The sequence below is a fragment of the Equus quagga genome, chromosome 17 (assembly GCF_021613505.1).
Source record: "Equus quagga isolate Etosha38 chromosome 17, UCLA_HA_Equagga_1.0, whole genome shotgun sequence".
NCBI lineage: Eukaryota > Metazoa > Chordata > Mammalia > Perissodactyla > Equidae > Equus > Equus quagga.
Window position 1 is genome coordinate 55,328,940 of NC_060283.1, and position 14,664 is coordinate 55,343,603.

The following is a 14,664-nucleotide window of genomic DNA, read 5'->3' on the forward strand; positions in this document are numbered from 1 at the left end:
AAGAGGAAGATTGGCAATAGACGTTAGCTCAGGGCCTATCTTTCTCGCCAAAAGAAAAAAAGAAACCAATAAAATCCTTAGGATTAAATTTAACCAAGGAAGTAAAAGATGTGTACAATGCAAACTATAAGACGTTGATGAAAGAAATTTAAGATGACACAAACAAATAGAAAGCTATCCCATGTTCATGGATCTGAAGAACTAATATTGTTAAAATGCCCATGCTGCCCAAAGCCATCTATAGGTTCAATGCAATCCGTATCAAAATTCCAATGGCATTTTTCATAGAAATAGAAAAAAAATCCTAAAATTTAGAGCCACAAAAGACCCCAAATAGCCAAAGCAATCCTGAGAAAAAAGAACAAAGCTGGAGGCATCACACTCCCGATTTCAAATATACTGCACAGCTATTGTAATTTAAAAAATATGCTACTGACATAAAAATAGACACAGAGACCAATAGAACAGAACAGAGAGCCCATAAATAAACTCCCGCATATATGGTCAGTTAATATTTGACAAAGGAATCAAGAATACTCCATAGGGAAAGGATAGTCTCTTCAATAAATGGTTTTGGGAAAACTGGATAACCACATGCAGGAAAATGACACTGGACCACTATCTTACACCACTCACAAAAATTGACTGGAAATGGATTAAAGATTTAAACATAAGATCTAAGACCATAAAACTCCTAGAGAAAATATAAGGGAAAAGCACCTTGACATTGGTCTTGTCAATAATTTTTTGGATATGACACCAAAAGCACAAACAACACAAGCAAAAATCAACAAATGAGACTACATCAAGCTAAAAAGTTTCTGCACAGCAAAAGAAACAATCAACAAAATGAAAGGACAACCCATGGAGTGGAAAAAAAAATTTGCAAACCATATATCTGATAAGGTGGACATATCTAATTATATAAAGTACTTATACAGCTCAATAACAAAAAAATAAACAATCCAATTAAAATAGGGGCAGAGGAACTGAACAGACATTTTTCCAAAAAAGACATACAAATGGCCAATAGGTACAGGAAAAGGTATTTAACATGATCCATCATCAGGGAAATATGAATCAAAACCTCAGTGAGGGAAGAACTCACACCTGTTAGAATGGCTGTGATCAAGAAGACAAGAGAGAAGTGTTGGCAAGGATGTGGAGAAAAGGGAACCCTTGTGCACTGTTGGTGGGAATGTAAATTGGTGCCACCCCTGTGGAAAACAGTATAGAGGTTCCTCAAAACATTAAAAATAGAATTACTACATGATCCAGCAATCCCACTTCTGAGTATACATCCAAAGGAAATGAAAATAGTATCTTGAAGAGATATCTGCACTCCCATGTTCATTGCAGCATTATTCAACAATAACCAAGATACAGAAATAAACTGTCAACAGATGAATGAGTAAGCAACATGTGTGTTTGTGTGTGGGGGGGGGGGAGTGTATAAAATGCAATATCTTTCATCTATGAGAAAGAAGGACATCCTGCCATTTACAACAACACGGCAACACATACGGGCCTTGAGGGCATTATGCTAAGGGAAATAAGTTAGACAAGAGAAAGATAAATACTGTAAGATCTCACGTACATGTGGAATCTAAAAAAGCTGAATTCATAAAAAGAGAGAGTAGAATGGTGGTTACCAGGGGCTAGAGGTGGGGAATAGGAGAGATGTTGGTCAAGGGGCACAAAAAAAAAGGAAAGAAAATTAAAAAAGAAATATTAGTAAAAATGATTACTTGGTGAAGAGGGGAAGAATTCACTCTATTTTGCACTTACACACTTTTGTAAGGCCTGAATTTTTCTATCATGTTGTAGGTATTATGTTAAATATTTTAATGAAACATCAAAAAAGAATATACTATGCATAAATATGTGATGCACTTGTCCTACATTTTAGTAGCTTTTTGTCACATGAAAAGCCAACCTTGCATTACTAATGTAGAGTCTTACAAGCCATAAGTACTTAGTGAATGAATCAACAAAGTTCTAAGCGTGACTTCCTACATGAAAGAGATCGCCTACGCCAGCAGAAGACGGAAACGTTTCTGATGACAATCACCACAATCACACCCAAAATTCTTAACTCTGATATGTTTTTTATTCTTCCGAGTGCTTTATTTGCTCCCTGAACTAATAACCTCTGTAGGGATAAATAAAGATTACCTAAATAAGAACAAGCGCTACTTATTGACAGCAAGACAGTTATCCACCACCACTGATGCATTTGGCAGAGACTCAAATTAAAGGCAGCCTGAGGAGTGGGAAAGCTTCATGGCGGCGAAAGGGGAAAGTCTGTCCCGATGGGAGGTTGTTGCCATGGGGGAGCCGGAGGCAGGCTGACTAGAAGAGGGGATCTACCCCAAACACCACAAATTGGTAAATCAACAGTGTTAACAGAGGAATAGTAATATCTAAATATTGCAAAAAAGCGATTATCAAAGCCTCAGTATAACCTAAAAGTGTTTAGACTGTACTTTATTCAAATATTATATACGATACTGGATTCCACTGCATACCTCTGAGGAAAAAAATGTTATCGATATTAGCTAAGTAAAAGATTTATTTTAATATGTGAATTGATAAAAATCTATTCTTACTACTAAAAAGCCATTATAATTGTAAATATTTTCATTTTTAAATGAATGCCAGATATTTTAGAACCCAAACGTAACAAATACTTTATAAGAAAATTTGTTACTTTATCTAGACTTCTATGCAGTTTTCATGACAAGAAACTAAACCACTCACAGGTTTTATGTAATTTTCTTTCTTCCTCGTTTTTGATCCTTCTGACCAGACATTTTTAATACCATTTTTCTTTAATCATTACAGAATATTGTAACTATCAGCCTGATTGCAAAGAAAATGCACTGCGATACAAAGCAATTCTTAAATGGGGCATAATTCTCTCCATTCTACTTTTAAAGATTAACAAAACTCTGAAATTAAACTAATAAATAAGGGACGATCTGGGAGTTATTTCTTATGGACAGAGATAATTTTAAGCAGAAAAGTGAGCAGGTGAGCGGACGTGGCTGTGATTAAGTCGGGGTACTTGGCAGAGTGATTCACTGAGCTCTCTGCCACTAATGAGCATATGTCCCTCAATTAACTAGTTACTAGTAATGTTTGAAGATCTCCATTTTCCATCTATAGATCGAGAGCCCAGAATACATAGCCTCTACATCCCTTTTTCAGTAAAATAATGATACTGTGTGAGTCCCTGGATATGAAGATCTGAGAGTTAAGTATGAACTAATGGAAACAAAAATAAATATCATACCTTTGTATTATCTTTCATCTTTGTTTTACATTTGTTTTGTTCCCTGGCTTCACGAAGACCTTTCTGAGTAGGACCTTCTGGTGCATTTTCCTTTTCAAAACTAGAAACAACTACAAAATAACACAATTTTTTCTTAATATTTATACTGTTTGAAAGAAATATAATTATAACCAAAAATAGAAAGCCAAAGTCATCATACATGTATTTTTTAAAGTATTAAACTAATAATATTAAAAGTATACCAAAACGTTTTAAGTCTCAAATTCATTTCCCAAAAATGCAGGGTGGCATTACTACAAAGTTTTGAAATGGCATGGCAAGCCAGTTAGACAGCATAGAAGCCAATCTCCAATTACATTATATCCAAGTTCCTGTTATCATGAGGTCTTGTGTGTTTATAAACAAAGTTGAAGAAGGTCACAGGAGAGAATGGCAAACAATGACAAAATTTCCCAAGTGGAACTAAATAATAAATAAGAGATTTTTTAAAGAACATTGTATTAATAAAATATTTTCTATGCTTCACAATGTTGAGAAAATAAGAAAGAAAAACACAGGGTAAGATTCCAATATCATTCTAACATTGGTCCCAAAACTCTCCTGGACATAAAGAGCAGTCCTAATGCAATCATCTGAGGGAAAAATAAAAGTCATAGGAACAGTCTCTTTCTTTTCCACATCTTTCCATATACGTACACATGTTTAGGTATACATAATTCTCACCTGTATTTCTAAACAGCAAGCTGATTTCAAATAACTAATGAGGTTATAGTAACTCATACCTCGATGTTCTAACTTACAACTCTAGATTTATAATAGAGAAAAGATGATGAGCACAAAAATATCTGGATGGTTTCAACATCAAGGCTTTCAAAGAATCCTGAGGTTCTAAAGGCAAGGAAGCACACGGCTGGCATTGAGTTTCTTTCCTGATCTGACTCCTTTTCCCTATCCGGTACCAGTTCCAGACAAAGAAGAAAATCCTCAAAATAACCCCCACAATCACATAAAAGCAGAACATTGCATAACTTAGTTCTACATGAAACTACTTGAGACACTCCAAACCCTTGGGCATCCAGACTGCCTGACCCCCTCAGCGGTGCTGCACGTCAGACCCCCAGAAGCTGGGGAGCCCAAGGAGGGAGGAAGGCGACGATGCAGCTCGCTGAGAGGAAGGGAACTGTTTTACTCTGAATTCTCGTTTACTGCATTTTCCTCTTCTATGACCAAGGATGACAAACTGATAAGGATAATAATTTAAAGTAATAATTAGCATCTATGCCTCTTTGATCTTTCACTATATACCAGCCACTGGTCTAAACAATTTACACGTATTATTTCATGAAATCCTGTCAAAACTCTGTGAAGGTCATTATCTTTTGCTCCCTTTTATATATGAGGAGAATCTGTATAGTAATATCTTTAGAGAAGAAAGGAGAAAGCAGTAGGGAGAGAAACCCAGGAGCCCAGCAGATAATTCTAGAGATATGAGCAGAGCTCAAGTAGTATGCAATACGTACATTACTAAGCACCACTTCCTAAAAGAAAGAAAATAAAAAGCAAGAAACAAACAAAAATGGCAAGGATAACAAATGAAAGCCAAAAACAGAAAAGGGCTTGGTTTATTGAGTATACATAATTGTTCCACAAACAAAATGAAATTACAAAAATTCACACTTTAATAATAGTTTAGGAAAAAATCCAACATTTGGAACAAAAGCATGAGAATAAACATTGCAGAATGTATGCAGAATTGGCAGAAAATAATGCTTCTCAATTGTTTCTCAATGCAGCAAGAATAAACATGATTTCCAGTCTTCATGAGATAAACATTGCTTTAACTCACACACAGATTTGTAGAGCAAATGAGAGGCTCAGACACTAAATTTTGTGTCACCCTCATGGTTAAGTGCATAAAATTCTCCAAGTCCACATAGTGCCTCTTAATGTTTAGTAATATCCTAGCAAAATCCATGGCTCTATCTTTGGCATCCTCATGTTTATCATTGAATGCTTATTAATGACAAGGCCTATAGTACTGACTGGTGCTATGCAATTCCCCACATTTTACTTGGGTACAATCAACATCTTAAGGAAGGCAAATTTCTTAAGAGAAATAAAGCAATCATCAAATAAATAAACATTTTAATTTATAGAAATTTTATTTATTATACCTCCAGTGCTAAATTTCACCCATTCAACCATTCCTTCATAGATGCACATTCGACCAATGCTAATTGAAAATTTTTCAGGCCCCTGGTTAAATGTAAGAAATGCATGAATATATTCATTTAACAAATAAATACCTAAGAATGTATGTTGTGCCAGTGCCTAACTCCCTTATAGATTAAACACAGCTGAAAAGAGAATTATTTAACTAAAATAAGGTTTTGAAGAAATTATCCTTAATTTAACCCAGGGAGATAAATAGAAAATATCTAAGAGATCATCTCAAAATATCTGGATGGTTTCAACATCAAGGCTTTCAAAGAATCCTGAGGTTCTAATCTAAATTTAGATTAACAGTCTTCTTCTTAAAGCTCAGAGTAAATGACAATCAATTCATTGTTCCCTAACTACAGAGTGAATAACACTTAATCTGAAGCATCTTTACTGTCATATCAATCTCTGCCCAAAATAAATGGATTGTTGGATAGATGAATAACAGCCAGAAAGACAGACAAATAAAAGATTTTAAAAATTAAACCAGGGGCCGGCTCCGTAGCTGAGTGGTTAAGATCGCACACTCCACTGCAGCGGCCCAGGGTTCGGATCCTGGGCGCGAACATGGCACCGCTCGTCAGGCCACATTGAGGTGGCGTCCCACATCCCACAACTGGAAGGACCTGCAGCTAAGATATACAGCTGTGTATAGGGGGCGTTTGGGAAGATAAAGCAGGAAAAAAAAAAAAAAAGACTGGCAACAGTTGTTAGCCCAGGTGCCAATCTTAAAAAGAAAACAAAAAATTAAACCAAAATAAGAAAATGAAGAAGGAGGGAGTTAAATATATGAACATAGTTATGAAAAACAGCAGGATTTATGAGGAACAACCAGTTAATTAATAAACCAATTTCTTTTCAAATTATAATCCCTGGTTAAGTAAGGCTCCAAGTTGATCAATCAGTGATGACAGTCAGATCACACAGCCAAATGCTGACCCCAGAAACTTAGGCAAAGGTACCGCAAGTCCCACATCTGACACTAGAGTACACGTTTCTAAGAAGCACAAAATTATGCAGTACAGAATTCAAGAAGTTAATTGTATTCAGTAATTGGGATCATGCAACTGAAAGAACCTATTTCTTCATGTTGGGTTGGCATTGATTCCTTCTGATCAAAAGCCCCTTCAAAATATCATGAGATCAAAATATAATTACAAACTTGATCTTCAAAGTACCTTATTACATGTCAGCCTAGAAAAATATGCAATGTGTTCATTCATGAATTAGACTAAATACCAAGAGATAATTTCACAGAGGAGTTATCTATAAACCACCAGTTTATTTTAATAGAGATGACAAAGATAAACATGTAAAATGACAAGCTATTAGAGTAGAAGGTAGCATTAGAAATTAACTGATGCAAGCATCAACTCAATGCACAAAATTCCTCAAACTTTAAGCCTTCAAACCTTCTTATATATTTTTTTTTTGGGCACTCTTTAGTCATTTTTTGGGAGTTAGAGTTCCTGAGATTATGACAACTTTATATCATCCTTTAATATTTATATCTAATTGTATTCTTTTTGAAAGTTATCCACATATGAAACAATTTTTTGATACAAATGAAAATACTTATTCTTTGTAAAAAAAAATGCAATGAGGAAAAAATATAGAAATAATCATATCACCCAAAGAAAATTATGTAAACATTTTGGTGTGCATCCTCCAATAATTTTTCTTTGCATATATTTAACAGACATGCCCCTATATGTCTTTATTTCTTAATATTGTAACATGAGCATTTTCTTACGTATCATTTTTAAAGACTTTCCCCGTACTGTGTGATCAACTCTATTTAAATATTCACTCATGGTTACACATTAAGATTGCCTGTATTGTTTTGTTACTATAGACGTGACTGCAATAAACATTCTTGTGCAGAGTCTCTTTACACATCAGTGAGTATAACTAATATTTCTTTAACATAAAATATTAGGAAAGGAACTATTGAATCAAGGCTAAGAAGAAATTTCAAATATGAGAATGCTATATATTTCTCTTAAGGTTTAATTAATAAGAGAACATCCTTAAATAGTCATCTGGAAACAACGGGATGTTATACTAAGAATACTCACCATTTTGCAGTCTTTCTATATTTTAGTGTTTCCCATCATTCTGTTTTAAATCAATTTTATCGAGGTATAATTTACAGACAATAAAAAGTGTACATTTCCCCCAAGTAGAGTTGGGGAAATTTTGACAAAGATAAGTAAGCATATAACCACCACCAAAATCAAGACATAGAACATTAGCACCACCTCCAAAATTATTATTTTCTTATCTTTTACCTACCTTATAAACAGTACCTTGCAATGCTATAAATTTTGTTTTTATTAGTCACTTTTCTTTTAAGAAAATTAAGAAGAGGAAAACTTAATCTTTACATTAATCAGAATTTCACACTTCTAAGTCTCTGTATTCAATTCTGTAGATCTGAGCTTCCTTCCGGCATACTTTTCTTTCAGCCCAAAGAAAATTCCTCAGTATATCCTGCATTTCACAAAGACTTGCCACAAAATCTCTTAGCTTTCATTTATATGAAAATGTCTGTACTTCACTCTAATTTTTGAAGGATCTTTTTATTGGATATAGAATTCTGACCTAAAATTTTCCTACATTTTAAAGATGCCATTTCATTGCTTCTAGATTCCATCATTTCTGATGAGAAATCAGCCTTTATTTGTATTATTGTTCCCCTGCATGTAATATGTCTTTTCTCTTTTGCTGCTTTCAAAAGATTTTCTCTCTTAAATTTTCAACAGTTGAATGTAATGCATCCAGGCATGATTTTTTGTGTTTATAGTTAGCTGTTTTTTGAGGGGTCTCTAAGTTGATGTTTTACATCAAATTTGGAAAATTTTCAGTCATCTTTTGTTTAAATATTTTTATGCCCTATTCTCACTCTTTTCCCCTTTGAGATTGCAATTACATACGTGTTAAATAGGCAAGTTTCCCTTCCATTATTTTCTCTCTTTCCTTTAGAGGATTTTTATCAATGTCTCTTAAAATTCATTGACACTTATCATCTCCAATCTGTTGTGAAGTATAAAATTTTCATTTTAGTTATTGTGTTTTTCAGTACTAGAATTTCTATTTCCTTTTTTTTTTTTGGTTTCCATTTATGTGCCAAGATTCCCAATCTCTTCACTCATTAATGTCATATTTTCTTTTAAGTCCTTGATCATATCCAAAATAGGTACTTTAGCATTTTTATCTGCTAAATCCAACACCTGGGTGATCTTGGTGTAAGTTTCCATTTATCACTTTTTGTCTTGATTGTAGATCACATTTTCCTGTTTCAATAACATATCTAGAAGTGTTTAATTATGTACTGGGAAACTGTCTTCCTCTGAAGGGCAGTGGTTATTGTTCTAGTAGGCAGTTTAATTTTTTGACGATCATCTTGAAATTCTAGGCTTAATTTTATGCTTTGTTAGGGTGGATCCATGGAAATCCCTAAATATTTCCCAAGGCTCTCTAACTTTGCAAGATTCAAACTCTAACCTCTGTCTCCCCTAGAAATTCTGGGTAGGCTTTGTTGTGGGCTTTATTGGGTGGGTATAGAATGCTGAATGTTAAGATGGTCTTACAGTGTTAAAGAGGTCTCTCCATCCAGGCATGGCCAGAACTCCAATGTCTCTCATCACTGCTTAACCTCTAGAATCCCTGGGCCCCTCTTAGTCCAAGAGAATCTTCTCTCTCCGGTAGGTCTCAGGCAGTCTTGCATGTGTAGCCCAGCCGTCAACTAAGGACTCATAGTGAACTCCCTCAGAAACTGGGCACTATTCATTGCAGCACTCTCTCATCTGGTGTCCTTTCCTAAGATCTTGTTGCTTCAACAACTTGTAAACTACGACCTTTGCCTTTTCAGATCATGGAGGACAGCCATGCTCTTCCTGACCTCCACCTCCATAGAGCTTGCTTTGGAAATTTCCTCAGTCACAAAGCCGTGGTGATGGCTCAAGTTATAAATTTTCCTTCTGTCACTTGCCTTCTGTGATTTGTGCTGTTTTCCAGTGGCTAAAAGTAGTTGTCTCATCTACAGAGTCTAGTTTTTAGGGTTATTTATGGGGAGAAGGCTAGTCTAGCACCAGGTACTCCATCACGGCCAGAAGCAGAAGTCCTCCATTATGATTTACTCATATTTTTCCCTAAAATTAATCTATACAGTATCATACCTATATTTCCCCTTGATCATTTCATTAACATTTTATTTTGTAAAATAGTTGCCAAACCATTTATTCACTTTTAAATATCTCTAGAATTTTGAGCTCTAATAAGGTTGAGAAATCACTAACCAATATTGTTAGAGTTTCATCACATTTTACTTTTACCTCTAATTTCAGGAACATAGATATCATGTCCTGTATCCATAAGCCTCCACGATGCTTGAAGTCCAGAAATCTAAAAAACAAAATTCAAAGATGGGGGGTTATATACTAAATGACTCAAAAAAAAGTTTAAAAATGTAATGTTTAAATATTGTTTGCAAAATATAAAAAATATTAATCCCTCTTGGATTAATTTCTCTGTATTTAAAAAAATTAAACGTGAACTGCAACAAAAGAAAAACATACTTTTAAGCTTAAATTCAATTCCACAGGCAATTATCAAGTATCTATATGGATAAGCATCTGAAACATTTATTTGATAGCATAGTTTCTTGAATCAAGAATACTCACTGCACACTTTGAATGACAATCAGGTCTCTCCTTTGAGAGAGTTTCTTCTCTGTCAAAATTGCTTAACAAAACTTAATTCACCTTTATGTCCATAAAAGATGAGGTAAGCATTAGTTGAGAAGCAAAATATGAAAAGACTGTTGTTACTCCTAAAACTTTTAGCTCATTTTCCACTCACAGACACTCCTTGTTTTATGAAACATATTTTATAATTAAGAAGATTTGTTAGTTGGGTGGCATACCATTTACCTATATTTCCCAAACAATAGATTTAAATTCAAAATTCAGCCATAAAAAGCTATCTCATCCCTCATTGTATATGATTATACCAACACAAAATACCATCTGTTTAATTATATACAGATATACACATTTTTCTACTATCACTGAGTAGCAACATGTCTTTATTAATAGAAAATAGCAGATAATAAATTGTAACCCATGGATTAGTGCTCATAAAATACCTGGTTAAAAAAGAATGGAAAACTTCATACCTGTTTTTAGAAGCCAAATGGATTATAAGATTTTTTTAAATGCACTTCTTATCTAGAATAGTGTAAAATTTACATAAAAGTTGAAAATATAGTACAGAGACCTCCTGTATATACTGCACCCTGTTCTCCCTGTTAAGGTTATGCATTACCATGGGACGTTTGTCACAAGTAATGAACCAATATGGATACGTTATTATTAATGAAAGTCCATATTTTGTTCTGATTTCATTAATGTTTTACTAATTTAATTTTTCTGTTCTCAGCATCCCATCCAGGATGCTATGTTACATTTAATCATCGTGTCTTCTTAGCCTCCACTGGACTGGAACAGTTTCTCAGACACTCTCTGATTTGGATGACCTCAACAATTTTGAGGAGTACTGGTCAGGTAATATTTTTCAAAATGTCCATAAATTTGGGTTTGTCTGATGTTTTCTCATGGTTAGACTGGAATTATAGGTTTTGGGGAAGAAGACCACAGAGTGGAAGTACCATTATTGGCACATCACATCAAGGGTACGTGATATCAACATAATTAAACACTGATAATATTAACCTTGATCATCTTCCTGAAGTAGTATTTGCCAGGTTTCTCCACTATAGAGTTACTTTTTTCCCATTTCCACTGTACTTTTGGAAGCAAGTCATTAAGTGCAACCAACACTTAACAGCTGAAGAGTTAAGCTTCCCTTCATTGAGGGGAAGAATATCTACATATGTCATTTGGGCTTCTTCCTTAAGGAAGGTATTTTTCTTCTCCCGCATTTATATACTCAATCATTTATTTACATCATTATTAACTCATACACATTTATTTTATACTTTAGATTATAATCCAGTACTACATTATTTATTTCATTGCTCAAATTGTTCCAAATTTGACCGCTGGGAACTGTTTCAGGCTTGATTCCTGTAATGAGTCTGACTCCATTTTTTGATGTTTGACTGCTAACAGCTTTTAAGCTTTACTCACCCAGTTTTCTTTGTGTCCCAATCTGCACGAGCTGTTAAGAAAGCCTGGGTGCTGCCTCCTTTGGCATTGGTGGGAGATTCAAACCATACAAGCCCCTGCTCTCACATGAGAACTCTTGCCCTGACCCCCAATTCTAACCACAATAAAAGCCAGTCTCCTTTCCTTGCTTTCTCATTTCAGACTAGCATGGCAGGCATGTGCTGCTCTCCCCAGAGAATTAACATATGTAAATAATAAATGTTTTCATACCCTCTTGGTGAGTGTATGGCATCATCAGGCTCAAAATTCAAACCAAATTTGGTTGGTGGTCCATCTACCTCTGTAGACACCCACAAAAGTTCTTTTGTCCCTTGACATACCCCATTGTTTTGTTGGGTATTTTCTTTCTTCCTTTCTTTCTTTCTCCCTTTCTTATTTACTTTTTGAACAGCTCCTAACTTTCTAGCACAAGATCCTCCAAATGGTACAAGTTCATCTTGTATTTTCCGTGCCCAGCCTACAATCAGCCACTTCTCCAAGGAGCCCTACTTCCTTTTATTAGAGAATGGTATTAGAAACTGCTATCTGAGCACTGGGTATATTTGTTGCTATTGGAGTGTCATTACTTCTAGACCCTCTCAGCAGACAGACCTAGGAAGTATATATAATTTTTAGAATATCTCCTGAATTAGAGCCTCATGATACAAAAAAGATAAAATGTAATTTGTTATTTATACATACACTAACAAATAAATTATATTTTGTCTTTTTTCAAACATGGGGCTCTAATTAAGAATTTTGAACATTTTCACTAATTTTATAAAACTGAAAATAATTACATTATAGATTTTTCTACAAGATTTAAATAAATCTAAAAGTTGTTACACTGTTTATTATCTACAAAAAGAATCTGAAAACACATACTATTAGACTTTTGTCCTCTCATACTATATTTTCAATCTTTTATATATAAACTGAATAACATTAAATATTCTAAATTCTAACCCTTCTTTATGCAAAGTATTTGAGATATCTGTATATTTAAAGAGAAACATAGTGAGCTAAATGTTCATTAAGATAAGGCTTTTAAGGAAGTGATGATTAGGTATCCAGACAGAAAACATAAGATACTTCTTACTGATCTAAGCTCACATCCTAAAAGTTTTGGTTAGAATTGAATTCTCAAAGCATAACTACATCAAATACTGAAATAAAGACATAATCAAAAAATAAGCAGAAAAGTTGATATATCTTCAACGTTGGATCATAGAGGAACTTTTCACGTATTTTTAAATATTTTCACTTTAAAATATTTTATATAAATTCATTCTACAGCTTCACAACACACTTAAATTCAAGTTAAAAGGTTAATCCATGGCTGTATAACCAGAAAAAGAGACTTGTTAGCAATGAATCATTCTCTGTGTGAAGGGTTCCCAAAAAGGTTCAGTTCATTAAATGGCAACCTTGGCTTGTTCTCCAAAGACAGAGCTGATAGGACTGAGGCTATATTCCCAGTCCTAATTTGGAGAATATGCTAATTGATCCTAGGGTTCGACTGGTGTAAGGGATATCTGACAGTCATTTTGGACACTCAGCACCTTGGGTTTAGTGAATTGTGAATCTTCTACCTTTCACTATAGATGTCAGATACTTATCCATTCTTTCTCGTAACTAGGATACTGACAATACTGCATAGGTTCCGTCAATCATGTGTACCCATTTTGGATCTTAAACAAAATCTGCTGATGTAAGGAAGCGTGGATGATGCAGAATTCACCCTGAGAATGGCAGCTGCCACGTCTACTTTCTGCTGACGGCCATAAAACAGATCTAGAAGGGCATCCAAGTGCAGTATCAGCATTGTCCATAGTGAAACCTATGATGGCAGAAATGGCATACCTTATGCAAATATGACTTTCTCAAATCATAGTGAAGCTAACATCTTGAACAGCAGACTTGATAGAGAGAGGAAAGCTATTTCTAGATCCTAACTGCTCCTTTTTAGATAACAGGAAATAAACTCTTTAGAACTTTCCCATTAGTATTCTTCAAATTGAGATTTCTTTTAGGATAAAAGAGGAAGCTATTATACTACATGACAAAAGGTGTAAATTAGTACTGTCTGGGACAAATGGGGATGTAGAGTGACCAATAATGTAGAAGAGGACAGGAAGCTATCCCATCCAATAGAACAAAGAAGTATAAAGGGTTCAGATATGAATGACCTGGTTCATCTCTCAAGCTAAAAATCTAAGTGGGGGATTTGTTGGAAGCAAAGGACACAGAAAGTCGGAAAGTTCAGGGATACTCCGAGCATAGGCTATACTTCCCCCTACCTGCTCAGAGAATGTTCTAAGAAAATTGACAGCCTCTCAAAGAGAGCTTCATATTTTGCATTGTGCTGGAAAAATATAATACCCTCCAAGTGGTGTCTGAAAATTGACTGAAGGAGGTGTGTCTATGTAGGTAGACTTCAAATGATTTCCAAATTGTCCACGGCTTGTGTTTGCAGTATAGGGAAATCAGAAGTCTCAACAGGTCTCAGCGGGTATGTGAAAATTTTAACATTTGAAGCACTAAACCAGAAAAAGGATGAGAGTCCGGACAATGAAGCCACATATGCCAAGGATCTCACAGATGCTGTGGCAGAGGCCAGGGAGTTAGCAAGTTCTTTTTGGTTCGCACTCAAAAGAACCACCAGAACCACAGAACCCAACACCAAGAATATGACCAAACCAGTCACACTACATGAGAAAGTGAAGGCCAAGAGGATAGTATGCAGACTTCAGGCCATATGGAAGCATAAGTGCCCCTTTGTACTAGAAACCATCCAAGGAAGAATAAGGATAAGAAAATGCCATTTGAAGACAGAAAATTAACACTGATAGTTATGTTTTAGCTAAACAGTCAGTTAATATATCATTCAAACACCCTGTGTTGAACTCAGAGACTGTTTTAACCAAGAAAGACCTAAACAGTCTTTAATAACAGGTCATGTTTTCCTTTGCCTTCTGC

General features: G+C 34.8%; 1 protein-coding gene across 1 annotated transcript in view; it reads right to left on the reverse strand.

Annotated features, from left to right (window-relative positions):
- Positions 1 to 14,664, reverse strand: part of SPAG16 (sperm associated antigen 16) — an 891,247-nt gene that overhangs the window by 837,974 nt on the left and 38,609 nt on the right. Inside the window, exons 8-9 of the mRNA XM_046644878.1 lie at positions 9,853 to 9,922; positions 3,296 to 3,405 (exon numbers count right to left, since the gene is read on the reverse strand). Coding sequence (XP_046500834.1) covers positions 3,296 to 3,405; positions 9,853 to 9,922 — 180 coding nt within the window. The remainder of the gene's footprint in view (positions 1 to 3,295; positions 3,406 to 9,852; positions 9,923 to 14,664) is intronic.